We start from the raw sequence: 19,027 nt of genomic DNA on the forward strand, positions 1-19,027 counted from the left end.
TTTCTTGGGTGCTTTAATTGTCATTCTGGAACTTTTTACTATCCCATTGTTTCCCTTTTTACTGGCGCTGATATGACCTTATTGTGTTGCAAGCGCCTTAAAACCCCTAAAAACAAAACAAAACAATGTTTTATTTGTGTAATCATATCGTTCACAATACACACTCCCAAGATTGGGCAGTGACATTGACTGACAGTCAAAGTCTGTTTTAAACTTTATACTTCAAACTTTGTAGTTTGACATTACTTTATTGGTAGCTCTTCATATTTTTTCTTCCTCGTCTATTGGTCTGAACCAGTTGTTGACTCTTAAAAATTAAGAAATGAAATAATATAAATCAAGAAAACTGCCAAGATACTAAATGATGTTATTGAAAATAGATATATAATTATTTGACTTTATCATCATCATTATTATTGATGCTATTGCTTTAGCAGCCTTGCACTCTATAAATTAGGAGAAAGAAAATGTTTCTTAACTTAACAACAAGAAATGTGCTGTTACTGTTACAGTAACTGTCAATGTGTTCCTCCAGGTGAGAATGGTAAGATTTGGTCCCTATTAAATACAAATAAATTGATTTTGGGATGTAAATAAAATGATTGGGAAGGCATGTTAAAATCACTTACACTTTAAAATGAACTGTCCTTTTGTCTTTTGTGATGTTATTTTTTGTTCGATTTGAGAAAAGGATTAAATCAGAATTTAAAAAAAAAACAAAACTAATATAATAACAAATCAATTATTAATAATAATGCTTAAATAGCACTGTAAGTCCGAAACATCAGATTCCAAGTTCTAAAATTACAAATTATTTTGGTGGTTGTTTAAATATAACCATGACTTATTATGTCGAGTTTGTATGTTGTTATTTCCGATGCAGGCTGAAAATGAAATGTTATTTCGGAATAAAAGATGAGGGACTGAGACCAAACAGAAGAGCACACATAAAAGGAACACAATTAAAATGAATTGAAAAAATAATATATAAAGAGTATATGACATATGCATTTTCACCCCCTCCCAAACCCATTATTTCAATTTTATAAAATAATGTTTTTCTCTCTTTCTGGGGATCGTTTTTAAATTCTTTATATCGGTTCTTCACGGCACATAAACAGATCATTTGTTTTGCTCCATAAATTGACAATACATTTCATAACAACCAATTTCATAGAGACCGTAGAACAGATATTGAAAGAGTGGAATACATTGCTTGGTTTTTTTTTCGATAACAAGATGTAACTTATTGTTCAAGTTGTTGATGTGAGGACTGTTGTATTTTGTTAGAAAGAATGGGATTGACAATATCATGTTTATTTTATAATCACATTTATAACAAAATGCTTTATCAATTTTTGTATAATTGTGTGCTTGAGTCAAATACAAATATTACGATGTTCTTTCAATTGGGAAGGTCTATTTTGTTTGTTTTTGAATCATTGTGTTCTTTTATATTGAAGAACAATTTTTAATCTAGGCGTTTGATAAGGTCTTCTGTCTTGTAAAAGGAAATGTTGCCTTACGAATGAATATAACAGCTTCAAAAAAAGGACTACATAAATACCTAACACCTGGGTGGGGATCCTGACCTCCCATAGTGGGCAGGGAGGTACATACTATGTCTTCTATCCCCCTATGTCTGTTTTCCAACATGCTTTCTGTCTTTGTCTTGGAATGAGATTACTTGGTTTTGTCCTGGCCCTGGCCGGATACCTTGGCTGGGAGGGAAACAGTCAAATGTATAGTTAGTTTTGTGAGATGATATTTTTTTCCTTGTAAATCATCTCTCTGTTATGCACTGTATTATGTTTTATTTATGTATTATATATGATTTGTAAACATTTGAGTGTATTCCTCTTAGTGGGGACCTGTGCTTGTGTCTGGATGAGACTTTAGGTGATCTCAAACTAAGTACACTGATAGTGTGCTCTTGGAATCTACATCTGTTCCCTTTTGAACCAATTCCTCTTTGTCTGCCTTATTCTTGGATGCTTTTATTGTAATTCTAGAACTTTTTACTATCCCATTTTTTCCCTTTTTACTGGCGCTGATATGACCTTAATGTGTTGCAAGCGCCGTAAAACCCTCAAAAACAAAACAAATACCTAACACGGAATGTTTCAGACTATTAACCCTAATTCAGCCAATAGCATAAAGTTAAATCGTGAATACACCTGGATTTTAAGCTTTTGGTATTGGCGGAAGAAGGGTTTCTGGTTGAGGTCTTTGACCTCCCATGGTGGGCAGGAGGTCACGCTGTGTCTTCTACTGTTATCCCCTATATCAGTATTCCCGATTGTTTTAGAATGGGATTACAGTACTTAGTTTTGTCCTAGCTGGGAGGGAAAGTCAAATGTGTAGAGGGTCACTAGATGAGCTTCCAGAATCGGGTAGAAACAGTAAAGATAGATCTATAATTCTTTTTGCAAACCATAAGACACCCTTCAACGGAAATTCCCACAAATTTTCATTCATTTGTGTTCAAAATTTTGACCATAACGAACGAATATGTGACATCATATCCCATGAATTGTGTCAATAACAATGGAGCTCAATAGACGTGATTTTCGAGCCATGATTGACTTTTTGAAAAGGTTAAATATATGAAACTTTGCTCAATCTCTTTTTGAAATCTGCTCCATCAAAATCTTAAATTTATTTCTGGTTTGGTGAATTTAAAAGAGGTAGGCAATCCCTCAAAGATGATGGATGACCATGAAGGTTGACCTGCATATGCTGTAATGGAAAGTTAGTGTCTGCTACAAACCTATGATTGAAAATGATGCATGTTACATATCGTGAGATAGACCATTCCTTGGGCATTTCATCACCTAGTGTCTGGAAGATACTGCATGAACGCGTTAATGCCCACAAGGTGTCCTCTTGAGGGTTGCCTCACCAAAGAACAAAAATGTGTTCAATTTTACACCATAACACTTTGATGAATGTCAATCTACTAGACATGGGCTCCTGACCTCCCATAGTGGGCAGGGAGGCAATTACGATGTCTTCTATCCCCCATTATCTGTTTTCCAACTTGTTTTCTGTCTTTGTCTTGGAATGAGATTAATTGGTTTTGTCCTGGCCCTGACTGGATACCCAAGCTGAGATGGAACAGTCAATTGTATAGTTTTGGGACATGATATTTTTTGTTTTGTAAATCATCTTTTTCTTATACACTATTCTTTTTTGTTTTACATATACATTCGAGTCTGTTCCTCTTGGCGGGTACCACTTACTCTTGGTGGGGACTGTACCTGTTTCTGGATGAGACTTTTAGGTGATCTCAAAGTACACTAGTGGTGTGCTCTTGGAATCTACAACCGTTCCCTATTTGAACTAAATCCCTTTTGTCTTTCTTACTCTTGGGGGCTTTAATTGTAATTTCGAGAACTTTCTTTTTACCATCCCATTTTCTTCCCTCTTACTGGCAGTGATTTGACCTAAATGTGTTGCAAGCTCCGTAAAAAAACCCCTTAAAAACAAAAAAGTCGATCTAGAAATGTGGAAAACATCATGCCTGGTGATGAAATTTGGGATTTATATGTATGACCCTGAAACAAAGCGTCAATCTAGATAAAAAAACTGAACAAGTGTGTATGAAAGGTGCCAGACAAAGCATGAAAGAAAAATACACGAAAAAAAGCATCCCAAAACATCAGACGACCTCAACCATCTAGTGTGGCTCTTTCCTGGTGAGACTCCACCTCTGAAATTCAAGCGAACTTGCAGCGCTGGAAAGCACATGGCTAGCCTGTCTCAATTTAAAAGGTTACATCGCCGCACTACCACTCCAAGACAGAGGCACAGTCATCTCAGATTGGTGTGTTAACCTCTGCGTACCGACAGTTTTAGAGAGGTGGAGAAAAAAGCGTCCAAAGACAGGCACGAGGAGATTGCTATGGCACCATGACAACGCTAGTGTTCACACAGCCATTGCAAGTGCAGTTCTTGACTGAAAACAACGTTCAAATCTTTCATATTCTCCCAACCTCATGAACATTAGGTAAAGTTAAAGGAAGGAACATAAAACGGGCAACTTTTCAAACTTTTATTAAATTTACAAACACTTTTTTCTTTACACATTGTAATGAATGAATTGTGAGTGTTTTTGTTGTCCCGAAGGGAATGAAGAAAATGGTCGATGAAGATTTTGTGTCAACTCATTTAGTTAAAATCAATTAAATAAGACTTCGATCTATTCATTCCATTTCAATGAAAACCAACTGCAAATTGGCGGTCAAGCAAAACAAACAAAATTTTTATACCAATGACAAATGGGGATCATTCTCTCATTCAGTCAGACTTGAATTGACATTCAATCACACAATCATGCTAATCGTACAACACAGAAGAAAACACAAATTCTCACAGCTTGACAGCGATAGATATCGGAGCATGGAATTCAACATAAAAATACAAATTAAAAGATAAACATTGAGATGATAGAGATGATTCTTGTGTGTGACTCAGTGATCCATTCCGTCGTCTACAGCTGCATCAGCTGGCACAGGCTCTGGCTGGGCAGATCCGGATTGGTCGTCTGCATCCATCGGTGTCTGGACATAAAATACAAAATATGGCATCATGAAATTTGTTTGTTTTTGTTTTTAAGGGTTTTACGGCGCATATGACACATTTAAGTCATATCAGCACCAGTAAATAAGAAAAAAGTTGGGAAAGTGAAAGACATTCCTGAATTACAATTAAAGAACCAAAAAAAAAAGTAATACAGGGGAATTGGTTCATATAGGAAACATGTAGATTCCAAGAGCAAACTATTATTGTATAGTTTTAGATCACCTTATCCAGCACAGGATCCCACCAAGAGGAAAACACTCAAATGCTTACAGAATATATTCAAAACAACAAAAATAACAACAGAGAGATGATTTACAAGGGAAAAAAATATCATCTTCCTAAACGTTAACTATACATTTGACTGTTTCCCTCCCAGACAAAGGAAAAGGACAAAACGAAGTATTCTCATTCAATGACAAAAACAAAAAGCAATTTAGAAAACAGATTATATATGGGTATACAAGACCTATGGGAGGTCAGGAACGCCACCCAAGTTATGAAATTTAATGTTCAATGGCCAGCTAATCTTAACACTATTTCACTTGAGCATTTACAGAGGGCAGTATCCACTAAATGTGCTGAAAACGCTTTACTGTCATATATTTGTTCCTTTCACATTGTCCCTTCGTTGTTTTGTTTTTAAAAAATCTGAACCCTACTTATGAATATTGATGCCATAAAATCCTTCTCGAAACTTGATGTGGATTTGGGGTAGAATAGGGTGGGGGTGTGTGTGCTATAGTAAAGTTCTCTTTATTCTTTCCATGCCATAAAGGAAAGGAAAGAGAGTGCTCTTTTCTTTTCAAAGTTTGGATAGGAATTTGATGCTGGTATCAAAATATTTATTCGAAACTTGTGGTTGACAAGATAAATCATTGGATATTCACAATCAAGAGGAATTGGTAGATAAGATGGAGGATTAAAGATTATGCTGATATCTAAACAGTTATTTGAAAATTGTAGGTCCAACAATGTCTATTTGTGCATCATTGTTAGCGACCCCAAGTAGGCCTGTACATGGGCAACATGGATTTAATCCATATAGTTAAATTACATAATCTAAACTTCTGAGTTCAAAATAAATAACAATTATAAATGGGAACAGAGACAAATGTATGGGTAAATTCAATTAAATTGAATCTTCTATTGCCTTATATAATTATAATCATTTATTTCTTCGAGTTTGAAGCGACAGCATTTGCATAATACGTGTTGAACATTATGGACAGATCTAAATACTTGGGATTTAAAAATCTCAGAAGTTTTTAGTGCTGCTCGGGGATGAAAAAATTGTCAAAATGAAACAAATGCATCAAAATAAGTTAGGAAAACTCAATTTTTTTAAAACATTAAATTCAAGAGAACACATATCAAAATAGTCAGTCATAAAAGGAACCCCTTCCCCAAACCTGAAAAAAATTGAATAAATAAATGAGCCCCATAGAAAATCAAAACAAAACGACTGAAACAATCAATAAAAAAATCCCAAAAAATAAGGGAAAAGAAATAATTATTGAACAAAAATGTTAGTTGAAACGAAGAAGAGTCTGTAATTTAACGAGTCTTGAATTCATCAATTACTCACAGGAATGTCATCAAGTAGCTACAACAGGAATTGAAAATAGAAATTTAAAAAAAAAAAAAACACTTGAGAATTTATATAACACAAAATCCACTAAACTCACTCAAAGTGCTTTACAAGGAGCCCTAGCCAGCAGTAACACTAAACATGTAGGACAATAGGACAATGTATCCTGTTTCTGTTACAGTTAGTCAATATTACAATTATCTTATTTTACGGACAGAGACAGAGCTATTAACAGCCGGGTAATCATTTTACACCCGAGTATGGTGAAAAAATGTGAGTAAAGAGCCTATTTTCAAGGACTCAACTATGGCTGCTCTGAACAGGACACGACCCCTGGACCTTCTGATGGGAAGGCAGGTGTCATATCACAAGACCACATAGAAAAAAACCCCATCAAATAAAAACATTTCCATTCTGTTAAATATCAAGCTACATGAGGATACGAGAACCTTAATTTGCTTACAAGGGCAATTTTCTTTTATCACACCTTGTCTGAGAAATTAATAAAAATAAAAATAGTCACAACAAAAAAAAAAACGGCTCACCCCTGGAGTCTCTGTTGGTGGCGCCCTTGAACTTCTCTCCTCTCCCTCAATCAGAGCCAGCTGAACACTAAAGTCAAGGATGACAACTCTAATATTATTATCATTATCATTGATTTTGAAGTGTTATTTCATCCCTGTGTGAGTAAACTGTTGATTTTTAAAGTTAACCATAGCAATTACAATTTTTATCTACTAAAAATTATGAATTTTTAAATGCTCAAGTATGTAACATAAATTCCATCTTTTATTGCGTATGTGGTTATTTGTGGATTAAAATGAGGCAAGGATAGAGTCAAAGATTAAAGGTCATGGACGGAACCTCAATGATACATGGATTTCTCTGCTTCTCATGACTAAGAATTCTAAAGATTTTTACCCATAAAGTCTTATCACAAACAACCTTTTACACAGGGGTGTTATCTGACACAATTTGAATTTAAAAGGGTATCAAAGTTAAGTTTTTAAACTTTGGAAATGTTATAGCTATTATAATGACAACCCTTTATCAATATGATCAGGAAAGTTACAAAACTTACGCCAACGGCTTTGAATAAAATTGATACGTAGGAAAGACAGTTTAAAAGTAGGGAGGGGGGAATTTTAAAATAAAAAAAAAATTAATAAAAACAATACGGTGAAATACGTGTTATGGCAGATAAACAAAGGATACGTATGGAGTAACTTTCTCATCATCCAAAATGGCAAACTTGGTATCCTTGGACACAATCCCGATTGAACAATTCTGATGGAGAAAACAACAACATAGTCATTAGCAATTCATGGCTTAAGTAATAAAATATTCCACATGAATGGAATGTTATGTCAACAAACTACAGTGAAACCTCACTACTCAGCCCAACCTTGGTTGTCGCCAAATTATTGATAAGCAAAAATAATCCCTTAGAATTAGAACCATATTGTCGGATATGAGAGTTTATACTGGTTTCTGTAGCATTGATACATGAACAGCAGCAATTGCTTATCTTTTGTATGGGGTGCTTATCTATCGCAATGCACTTTCCGCTAGATCTAACAGACCCAGATACTCAATTACTGATGAATAGAAACATAAGGTATGAGAAGTGCCATATGAAAACAGAATAAAAACATCATGGTGTCCCAGAATCAAAGCCGGGATCCAATTGATACGACCCCCACCACATGGCTGAGAGAAAGATGTTTTTTGTTTGTTTTTAAGGGTTTAACTGCGCTTGCATCACATTGAGGTTATACCAGCGCCAGTAAAAAGGAAGAAAATGGGAAAGTAAAAAGTTCTAGAATTTCAATTAAAGCACCCAAGAAAATATAAGACATAGGGGAACTGGGAACAAATAGGGATCGGATGTAGATTCCAAGAGCATACCACCAATGTACTTAGTTTGAGATCACCTGTAAGTCTCATCCGGACACAAGCACAAAATCCAACAAAGAGGAATACACTCAAATGCTTACATCATACATTGAAAATAACAAATATAACAATACATAACAGAGAGCTGATTTACAAGGAAAAAAATATCATCTCCCAAAACAATAACTATGCGTTTGTTTCCCTCCCAGCTAGGACTCCGGCCAGAGCCAGGAAAAAACCAAGTAATCTCATTCCAAGACAGACAGAAAGCATGTTGGAAAACAGTTATAAGGAGATAGAAGACACACTACAGTAAAATTACTTTAAACCGAAAGAAGCTAAACCGAAAAATACCTTAAACCGCAAAGAATTTAATAAATTGTACTAGTTTCTTCATTATCTTTGTACTAATTCTTACGATGAACCGAAATACTTCTAAGAAGGACTTTCTTTAAACCGAAACAATTTGAGACCACCTTCCTTTATTCTCTCTCAATTTTTCTTCAAAAATTGGGGAAGGTGGCCACACGTAATAATGCCCGGCGATATTAAACAGAGCGTACGTATAAGATGAGGGTGATGGGTGAGGTGGGGGGGGGGGGGGGGGGGGGGAGGCAAACACTGCACTTGGGCTCGGCCAACACCACAATCGCACAGACTGGAAAAGGAAGACAGCGGGTGACTGGCAGGCGAAAAATGAGGAAAGAGGAGGAGTTGGGGCGTAGAATCACGCAAGCGAGATGTTCTCGCTCGTGTGTTGATGCTTTGGAACTGACTGGATTTTAAACACGAGAATAAGGAAGGGGGGGCGGGGGTTAGACAACTTACAATTGACATGCCATTTCATTTCCACTTTGTTTAAGTGTGTGTGTGTGAGGGGGGGGGGGGGGTGCTATGAAATTAGGCCTTTGAACCTAATGGCTTTTCAACAAAAGAGAGATGTGTAGTGGACAGGTTAGCATTGACACTCCTTTTCATTTCCATTTCACTCCACCTCTGAGTAGCTGCGCGTCATTCATTATCAATTATTGCACAAGAACTTTCGGTCTTATTTTAGCTTTGCATTTTACTAAAAGATGTCTAAAAGAAAGCACTGTGCTTACACGTTTGAGTTTAAAATCAAAATACTATGTGAAGTCGATGAAAAAAAAGTTGATCAAGACAGAGATATGTAAAAAACACGGCATCCCGAACCCAACTCTTTCAACAATTTTGAATTGAAAACGAAAACCCCCAAAAATATTTTTAAAACACACAACAAAAAAAAAATAATGGTTACGAAGACGACATTTATTCAACAACTCCATTTAACGGGAAACCCATGATACCATTAAATGAGCAAATTCCTTAAAAAGTTACTACCATTGAAAAACATTGCAAAATGGGAACTTGCTTTAAACCAAAATGTCTTTAAACCGAAATGGTTTAGAAGGTCCCCAAAATTTCGGTTTAAAGTAATTCTACTGTATGTACCCCCCTGCCCACTATGGGAGGTCAGGAACCCCACCCAGTGAGAGAAAGAGTGTCATCAACAGTCGTACTAGCCACTGAGCTATTCAGCCACCCCAATATGACTGGATCACTCAGTGTACACAGAATTTCATCCATTGAAACAAAATCACTAGGTATGTCAAGATATGGTAAAATGGTCATACTTTGAGAGTGAGGTCAACTTCCTGTGGGAGTGTGTCTCTCAATGCCCGCAACCCATGTCTGACCAGATCGTCAAGGTTACCTGGGAAAAATAATTAAGCAGATGAAGTTAAACAGAAAACAGCCATGACATAATTATAGGAATCAAATCGAGAATAAAAATTCCATATAGACTAAGAGTCTCGGAGTAATTTATTTTATTTCAACTTCATTGGGGAAAACTTATCGTAGAAGATAAAAGACAATTTACTTCATATTATTTGTGTTTTTTAGAGTTGCTAAATAGTCTCACACATAATCATTATTGAAGCCCCGATAGCTCAGTTGGTAGAGCACTCGCTTCACATGCGAAGGGACCAAGATTAATCTCCAGTGAAGTCGATATTCTTTCCTGCCCCCTTATCCATCAAGCAGTGATTGGGTAGCAGGGTCTGTTTCATTTGGTGGAAAGTACTTTGTGGTGGACCAGCATCCTATCCAAAAGGTAGCAAGCAATTGCTGTTATCTGTTGCTTTAGAAACCAGGATAAATTACAGCTCCATAGGCCTAATGGCTCTGAAGGACTACTTTTTAAAACAATAATATCTTTATTGTCCTCAAAATAGTGGCAATTGTCATTTGGTTACACATTTATAACAGTACAATATAATTACATAGACACACTCACACATATGCACACTAGTAACATCAAAGTCATCGTCACCATCATCGGCATCAACAACATCATCATCACAACAACCTTCCTAACTTTCACCATTCCCCTATAACACCATCCCCGTCCTCATCATACTCCATATATTATATTATTTTCCTGTAACAAGCTATGAGAGGGAAAGCTTGTGGTCTTCGTCACTCACTCTCTTTCTCTCTCTCTCTCTCTCTCACTCTCTCTCTCTCTCTCTCTAAAAATCCTTATTAGCTCTAATCTTGATTCACGTTTGTTAAAAGCTTACAGTCAAGGAATTTGTCCAAATTTTTCTCTAAATATGTCCTGGCCGACTGAGATCTGGCACCGATTGCCATGGCTTTACAGTCGTAGTAATTGGCAGATGGGCACGTCTGGTAGATGTGAGGACCTTGGGACTGGGAGGGGAAGGGGAGGGAGGAAAAGAGGATCAAATTTATTTTGAAAAATTGTTTTGTTTATAAGAGTTAAATAAATGATGCTCCTGACAATTTTAGGTCATATCAGAGGGAATAGTAAAAGGCAGATGATGGAAGAGGCAAAAGTTGTTACTTTAGACCTAAGAAAGAGAAAGCGAACAAGACAAGTTCCCACAGTACAGAGCAACATTATCTTGTGTCTTAGCTGAGATTAATCTTGAGCCCTTCTACTCACACGCCTGTTAAAAAAAAAAAAAAAAAAGTAATAGTAAAAATTGTAAATGGAAAAGAAAGATAAATGAAGTATATTATAATTTAAAAAATAAATGAATGAAAAATGAATAAATATACTCACATCGTATCCAGCAACAAGTAAACCAACTCCAAATGGTCTTCTCCCATACCTTTGTGTTGGAATTTGAGATTCTTATTTGGAGTTAAAGAAAATGCAATATTAAAACACATCCAATTTTTTTTAAAAAAGTAGCAACCCCATAGTAAATGACTGACGAGACTTTAATCTTAAAAGCAGTCTTGAGATTGTAAATTTGGAGAAAAAAAGTCATAATCCTTTAAAATTAGGGATAGGATTGTCGTATTGTCTTTCTTTTGGCTCAATTCATTTTTTTCCCTTTCATATTTTAAATTGAAATCGAAGTTCATAGCATTCATTCTTTCAGTATCTTTTCAAACAGTTTGAGTATTTATTTACTTTATTTTTTGAGAGGGTTGGGTGGGGGGGGGGGGGGGGGATATGACAGATGGACTAAATACATTCTAAATTAACTATTTATTAATAGGTTTACATAAAATCTTCCTGCATATTTTGTGAGATGATAGCATCCGTACAAAACACAAAAACCAAAAGGATACTGCTCCCGATGCCTGCAACCAATCTTGAAACGGGCAAAGGTTTGTTGTACGCCCAACGGGAATTCAAACATTCATTTCTCATATAATTGCTGAGGAGAGAGGGAATAAAAAACACTTTGTTTTTCAGCTGTATAATCAAACTGTTTACTATCCAGTAACAAAATGAATGGGCATTCATTCATAATTCCTCTCAATAAAACAAATAATATATTAAAAAAAGAGTAAAAAAGATGTAAAAATAAATGTCAGAGTTTGGATAAGAAATTATTGGGTAGGACAGTTGCCAATCCACATTTCAATTTATAAAATAGCAATGAACTAATCTAATTACAGCCATTATTCATGTCTTATTTCCAATGACACTTAAAACAATAAAAAAAAATTTAAAAGAGAAGAGAAGAGGGTATAGGAGGGGTGGGGGTCTGAATTAAAAAGAAAAAAAAATCTTCCTTAACTACTAACAGTTGTCGTATCTTGTCAGACACTGTCTACACTAAAAGTACTGACCATAACAATCTGGCATCAGCTGTCAATCCTGCTATAGAAACGGCCACATGATCGTCAATAGGGAGAATCTTTTTCTGATGGGCTGACAACTCAGATGGAGCACGCTATAATCACGGAGATAAGAAATAAAGTGTAGCTTTTATTTATGTTACTTAAAAGAATGATAATTTTAAAATGTTTAAAAATCATTTTAAAAATCTGATTTTATGTTGAAAGTGTAAAATTAAATTAAGGAATGTTGTATACTTTATACAACAAAATAAATATTTATATTTGCATTCCAGAACCATCTCACACAGCAGGTCTGCTGATGGTAATCGGAACCTGCAAAGCATCTGTTTGAACGGTGCATTGTGACCAGATTGCCAGGCAGGTTTGCAACTGTAAACAAATACACTACTGATTTCGCTGCTAGGAATGATCGTCATAATATTGTACCATTAGAGGCTCCTGCTGCCATTCGTTACGAAACCAAAATTCTTAATTTTTATCCAAAGTGAAAAAAAATATTAAAAATTTTAAAAGCATGTTATTATTAGACTATATAAAAGGCAGTGTCTTTTAAAAGGCACAAAGTCTTCAAAACTTCTGAGTTATGAGAATACTTCATAGACTTTCCATTTTACTTGAACCCAATACTTTTCAATCCAAGGACCAGCCTACCATTATGTCATGTCAAACAACTCAAAGGCAACATAAAATCACCACCTACCTTCAATGCAACAAGAATGGCGTGTGTTTTAGACTTGAGTCCAACACATGCTGATCCCTGTTTCACAGCTTCCATTGCATATTCCAACTGATGGATTCGTCCCTGGATGTCAGAAAAGAAATATTTGTCTTTTATAAAATGCTGTTTGTTTGATTTGTGTGTGTGTGTGTTTAGTTTTTGTTTTGATATGTGATGAGAGGTTTTACAGACAAAAACAAAAAAGGATCCCACAAACTGTAAATAATTTATTCATTCCAATTCACGACAGTAAGACTACATTTTATAAAAGAGTTTTACCATCAAAGATATATTTCCACATTAGTCAACAACCATACACTTAAAGAAGTTTAAAAGGTATTTGTTCAATGCACTTGCCACATTTTAGGTCATTTAAGCTTCTTGGAAAAGAAATGTCATTCATATCAATTTGGTTTCAAACAATATTGCAAAGTTTCCATAGAATGTGAAGAGTTACAAGTTACACAATTGACGAAATCAATGAAAAATAATAATCGTAACAATAATAATAATAATAATAATAATAATAATAATAATAATAATAATACAATAATAATAAACTATAATAAAACAAAGTAAAAATTGTAAAACTCATTGCTTGCCCAACTGACCTGAGGACTCCATACTGTGACGTCATTGTCATACTGGTTTCGGAACTAATGAGATAAAATGGACAGACAGAAAAATGTGTGCTATCTTTCAAAATCATTTCAATTCAAGATCAAATGACTTGATGGAATATTTGCTTGATAATAGACAGATCCTATTAAGGTGTAGAGAACAGTTAATATGAAAAACTATATCTGCATTTAAGAATTTTTTTTTTAATGTGGCATTTAACCATTTTTATTCAAAACACAAATCGTTTAAATTTCAATGTATATGTTAGAAACATTCTCTCTCATGTAGTTCCATATCTGAAGCAGACGTCGGAGGTCATCTTCCGCCAAGCTGATCTATCTCTTGCCAATTCTATTAAAGCAGCGCCACCTTTCTCAGCTTCATCTGTCCAAGTTCTTATCCCTTTCAAATACGTTATTCTTTGTCTTCCTCTTATTCTTTTTCCATTCATCTTTCCAGTCAAGGCGAGTATTTCCAAACCAGGGTGGCGGATAATGTGTCCTAAAAATTCCATTTGGCGTTTGATGATTTTTGTTATCAGTGATCTTTTTCTGTTTGCCATTTCTAAAATTTCTTCATTTCTTTTCCTTTCCATCCATGACACCCTCATCATTCTTCTGTAAAACCACATTTCCACTGCCTCCAGTCTTTTAACCATGGTCTTGTTTATGGTCCAGCTCTCACAACCACATAGCAGCACAGACAGTACATAGCAATCCAGGACTTTGATTTTTGTTTTCATGCTAATATTCCTGTTTTTCATAATTGTATGCAGCTGGTTGAATGCATTCTTCGCCATACCTATTCTTTTCTTTATTTCACAATCTGATTTTCCAGTGGATGTTACATTGAAGCCTAAATATTTGAAACATTCAACTTGTTGTATTGTTTGTCCTCTGCTTGTTATTACACAGGCTGGTGGGTTATTATTTTTAGATACCGTCATACATTCTGTTTTAGATATATTCAGTTCCAGTCCCATATTTTCACTACTCCTGACTACAACATCCAGTAATTCTTGTAGTTCATGTTCAGATTCTGCCAGTAGAACCGTATCATCTGCATACCTCAGATTTGTTACATTCTTTCCTCCAATACACACCCCCTTCTTATGTTCGATATCTCTTAATATCATTTCACTATAGAGGTTGAATAAATCTGGAGACAAAACACACCCCTGCCTAACTCCTCTTCTAATAGGTGTAAAACTGCTTAGTTCGTTGTCAACACGCATTGCTGCTTCTTGTTCCCAGTACAAATTAGAAACATTAACTCCATTTAATGATGATTGTGTTATAAACCTGAGAGATTTTCTGTTTTGGCAATAAATAACTCTTGGGTCAATGCTATATCAAATCTAAAAGTAAAATAAACCCAAGAGGCTTTGATTGCCTACTGGCAAATTTATTTTTTAAAACATTGTGCTCTAAATGCTTTAAAAGGGATCCCTAGCCAACAGCAACACTTAACATGCAGGACAAGACGTTAGGCGATATTACCAAAAAAATTTTCGGACAGAGACAATGCTGTTAACGGCCAGATACTCATTTTATACCCGAATATGCTGAGAAAATGCGAGTAAAGAGCTTTTTCCAAGGATTCAACTATGCAGCAATGCAGGGGACTAGAACCCAGGGCCTTACAATCCTAGTGTCATACTTTTAGAGCATATAGCCGCACATTTACACTAGCATACACTATGTTACAAATAACCCCATATGCTGAGATTTTATATTGACAAGACTCCTGGGTTAAGCTGGCCTCCTCAGAGATGCCAATCTCAAGAATCAAAAATGTGTACTCCGGCGGGGTCCCCAATTCATGAGTAAAACTAAAACAGAATGACAGTGTCCTGACACTGTTTACCCTTCTTAACCGTTAACCTTATATATTGGCTTTCCCACCAAAAAAAAAATAGAAAAGAAATAATAAATAACATAAAAATTTAAATGGGAATTTTCCTATAGGCATTCATTGGCACCATTTTTACTTTAAAAATTGGTCTGACTGTCACTCACTGCACTGCCACCAATTAAATAAGGTCTAGAGAGGTGCGCCGGTGTTACCAATACTTAGCTTCTATACCAGGACAAATCATTCGTTTGGACAGAAAAATAAATAAAAAACTTACCACTTACCGTCAAAAGCAGTTTAGATTTGAAGATACATTTGTTTTCTATCAAAAAACATTCGGTACTAGACAATCCTTGATGAATATCAAAAGTTGTGTTTGAAATTATATCCTAAATATTTTCATGATTCATTCCTTGCTAAATCGTGTGTGTTTTTCGTCTGATTCAATGGTTGGTGCCCCCTAGTGCCTGCCGCGCAAAACAAAGGTTTTTAAAAAAAGTTTATTGAGAAAAAGATACGGAAAAAAGTGTCCCTAGATAGGTATGCAATTTGGTGCATAAGTGCAGTAAAAATTGGTGCGCAAAATTAGTTCGTAGAGGATGCGAGACTGTGTGTGTGTGGTGTGTGTGTGTGTGTGTGTGGTGTGTGTGTGAGTGTGTGAGTATGTGTGTGTGTGTCTCTTTCTTTCTTCCTTTTTTTTTTGGGAGTGCCTACGTACACGGTAACAGGGCATCTAGCCTCAGGATCTATGTACACGTAAACCGGTTTACCGTTGCAACATTCTGTCAGTGATGGTCCTCGCTGTCGTGACCGCGCGCGCTCGTGTGTGTGTGTGTGTGAGTTGTTTTTGTTTAATCAAAACAATTTTAACCATTAATGGCGAGATTCCATCTTACACTCCCCAAACTCTAGATCTTAGTCTTAATGTTATCATTAAAAGACGAGCTTTGCGATTTATAGTTTAATTGAAGCCCGAGTCGAAATATACTCTTACTACTGCTCTCTTGGTGGAAACGATTTATTCTGCATAAGCAATCTGGAGAAAAAAATCAGTGTCACTGTAAAAGGTTAAAATTTCACGAAGTACGCTCCGTGAACACCGCTGTAACAATCCTTTGATCTACGTCATCAGGCAACCCATTGTTTCTTTCATCTTTTCCCATTCCCCCTTACTATCCCCCCATCCCCCGCCCATCTCTCTCTCTCTCTCTCTCTCTCCTCTCTCTCACTCTCTCTCTTTCTTTCTTATCATAGTGTTATCCCTTCCCATCTCAATGTAAAATGAAAACGTTCTGCTGTTTGCAGATACATGTATGATTGTTTTGTTTTTTCTCTCTCACTCGGCTAGGATTAAAAACCAAGACATCAGGTAATTGGTGTCTAATGCCAAAGTATAGATTCTCTCTTTGGCCAATTTAGTCACGCACGTGGCAGCCCAGCTATTTATTATGTTCTGCCTATAACACACAATAAGTGGGATTTTGGGGGTGGGTACGAAAGAAATCAAGGTCATAAGTAACCGTGCACAAGAGCTGTATAGGGAATTGGTTTCTGGGGGTCTTGCAAATACCAAATATTTTATGGAAAGCTCTTTCGAACTCCAAGACGTCTGGTTTGTTTTGCTATCTTGGAACAAACGAAACAGAGACGTCTTGAGGTGTGACCTAGTTGTCTGATTTTGTGACCTGGATGTAAGGTTTTGTGACCTGGATGTATCCTTTTGTGTGTGCAAGCCATGCGGGTAAGTACAGTGATAGCTTGCCAGTTGAGGAAAAAAAAAAGAAGAAGCAGCGTATCCGCATTTGAAAAACAAAACAAAAAAACCCTGAAAAAACAAAACAACTTAACCTTTTAAAGGCGAATATCAATCTTACTTGGACCAAAAATAAAAAATTACCATTTTCATCAAAAGACAAAAAACAAATTACAATTTAAAAACTTGAGCTTTTATATAGGGCAATATCCACCCAACGTGCTCAAAGCGCTTTTTACCAATATTCTTACTGCTCTTATGGTGGAAACGTTTTTTTTTTCTGCGTTAAAAAATAATATAAATGACGACTATTATTTGAAAACAAAAAAATCAATGTCACTGGCAAAGGGTTAATTGCAGTACTCCTGCATCCTGTGAGACTCCTACGGCACTTGCTAATCATAAAAAAAGGAAATAGCAATCAACAATACTAAGTTGAAAAAAAAAGAAGAAAAAAAGGAGGAGGGGGGGGGGGGAAGAGCAAACCCAGTAGCAATGCAACCTTTAGCGGCCAAATTCGATCTTTGACCTAACACCAAATCCTCTTTCATCAAAAGACAAGTAACGGCAAAACGATTATAGACAATTGAAGTCCGAGTTGCGATAGTCTGACTGCTCTCTTGGTGGAAAAGCTGTATTCTCCGTTAACAATAATAAAGATAAAAGCAAACTATTATCTGAAAGCAAAAAATTTGCTTCGCTGTTAAGGGGTTAAGAACATCTGCCAGCATCGTTGACAAGCTCTACGTCACCAAGCCACACGTCTCCCTTTCGTCTTCATCATGCAACCCCCCCCCCTCTCCACTCTCACGGTGGTGGTGGCGGAGGATAAAAAAGGCCTTTTTTTCTTTTATTCAATCAACTTGACTGCTGGTGGACCCTAGGCCTCTCTACAAGTCCAAGAAATAATACTCACTTTTTCTCTGCTCCAACGAAAATATCTACCCCCTACCGGTCTAATTATTTGTAGCAGACGACAAATTTCTCAAAACGGTCACGTGACACTATAAAAACAACACAGGAAGTCCATGAAAGCTTATTTACAGCATTTCCTCGTGTAAACAACAAAATTTCGTTTTCATTCGACTCAACGGGTCAGATTGGCCGGTATTTTTTTAACGAACTAAAGTTCTGAAAAATCAAAATGTTTCTTAGAAAGCTGAAAGATGCTAGTTTTTGAAACAGAGGTAGGTTTTAAAAAAAAATCTTTATATTTTACGTGAATGCATGCTCAAGGCGAGTTGGACGTCCAGCGGAGGTTGGTAGGCCAAAGGCCCACCTCTCTATATCTTTTCTCCTTAGAGTCAGAGCGAGTCTGTTTTATCCAAAATCTCTCCTAGAGAGGAAAACCCTTGAGACAAGTATAATTAATTAAACCATCTTGGACTTTTGTACTGTATGGTGGATGGTTGATTGTAGACTCTCAGACTCAGAGTCAGAGAGGAGCCGGTGACTGACTGAATATTCTCCCCTCTCTTGTTTTAAACTCAAGAGTATTCTTATTGATTACGAAATACCATTTGACAACAAGCTGTCCTATTGCCAACATTATATATGTCTATTAGTTTAGTGATACTGTGAAATAAATGCACATAAAATACATACCATTATCAAAAATATAAATTATTTAGATAGCGAATTCGTCGTGACAGAGCAAATCGAGAAATTTTACTTGTCTCCAGCAAATTTGTCTTCAGGCACAGAAGAGTTGTTTGTCTATTCGTCGAACAAACCGTTGGGTGGGGCATGTAAAAATAATTACCTAATTTTTCAAACATTGTTGAAAAGTTAACATAATATATAGGTAGCTTAAAACCACCACTTTAATAAATATTGAGACTTATACTGTATAATATCATACAGC

The 19,027-nt window shown here is 35.9% G+C and overlaps 1 protein-coding gene across 2 annotated transcripts; it reads right to left on the bottom strand.

Moving 5' to 3' along the window:
• Positions 1 to 4,040: 4,040 nt before the first annotated feature.
• Positions 4,041 to 18,864, bottom strand: LOC144968178 (proteasome subunit alpha type-1-like). 2 transcript variants are annotated; one of them, XM_078906267.1, is made up of 12 exons: positions 18,769 to 18,859; positions 13,547 to 13,591; positions 12,918 to 13,019; positions 12,206 to 12,309; positions 11,699 to 11,787; positions 11,181 to 11,251; positions 10,675 to 10,804; positions 9,724 to 9,803; positions 7,388 to 7,459; positions 6,718 to 6,777; positions 6,170 to 6,187; positions 4,041 to 4,562 (listed from the first exon to the last, which is right to left on the bottom strand). In XM_078906267.1, the coding sequence occupies exons 1-12, from the start codon at positions 18,769 to 18,771 to the stop codon at positions 4,473 to 4,475; spliced, it is 864 nt and encodes a 287-aa protein (XP_078762393.1). In that variant the 5' UTR covers positions 18,772 to 18,859; the 3' UTR covers positions 4,041 to 4,472. The 2 variants fall into 2 exon arrangements, with proteins under 2 accessions (XP_078762393.1, XP_078762395.1); XM_078906269.1 differs by lacking the exon at positions 6,170 to 6,187 and having other exon boundaries at positions 18,769 to 18,864.
• Positions 18,865 to 19,027: the final 163 nt, after the last annotated feature.

This window comes from Berghia stephanieae, chromosome 3, assembly GCF_034508935.2.
Source record: "Berghia stephanieae isolate SIO BIC M18660-M18661 chromosome 3, UCSD_Bste_1.3, whole genome shotgun sequence".
Classification (NCBI taxonomy): Eukaryota; Metazoa; Mollusca; class Gastropoda; order Nudibranchia; family Aeolidiidae; genus Berghia; species Berghia stephanieae.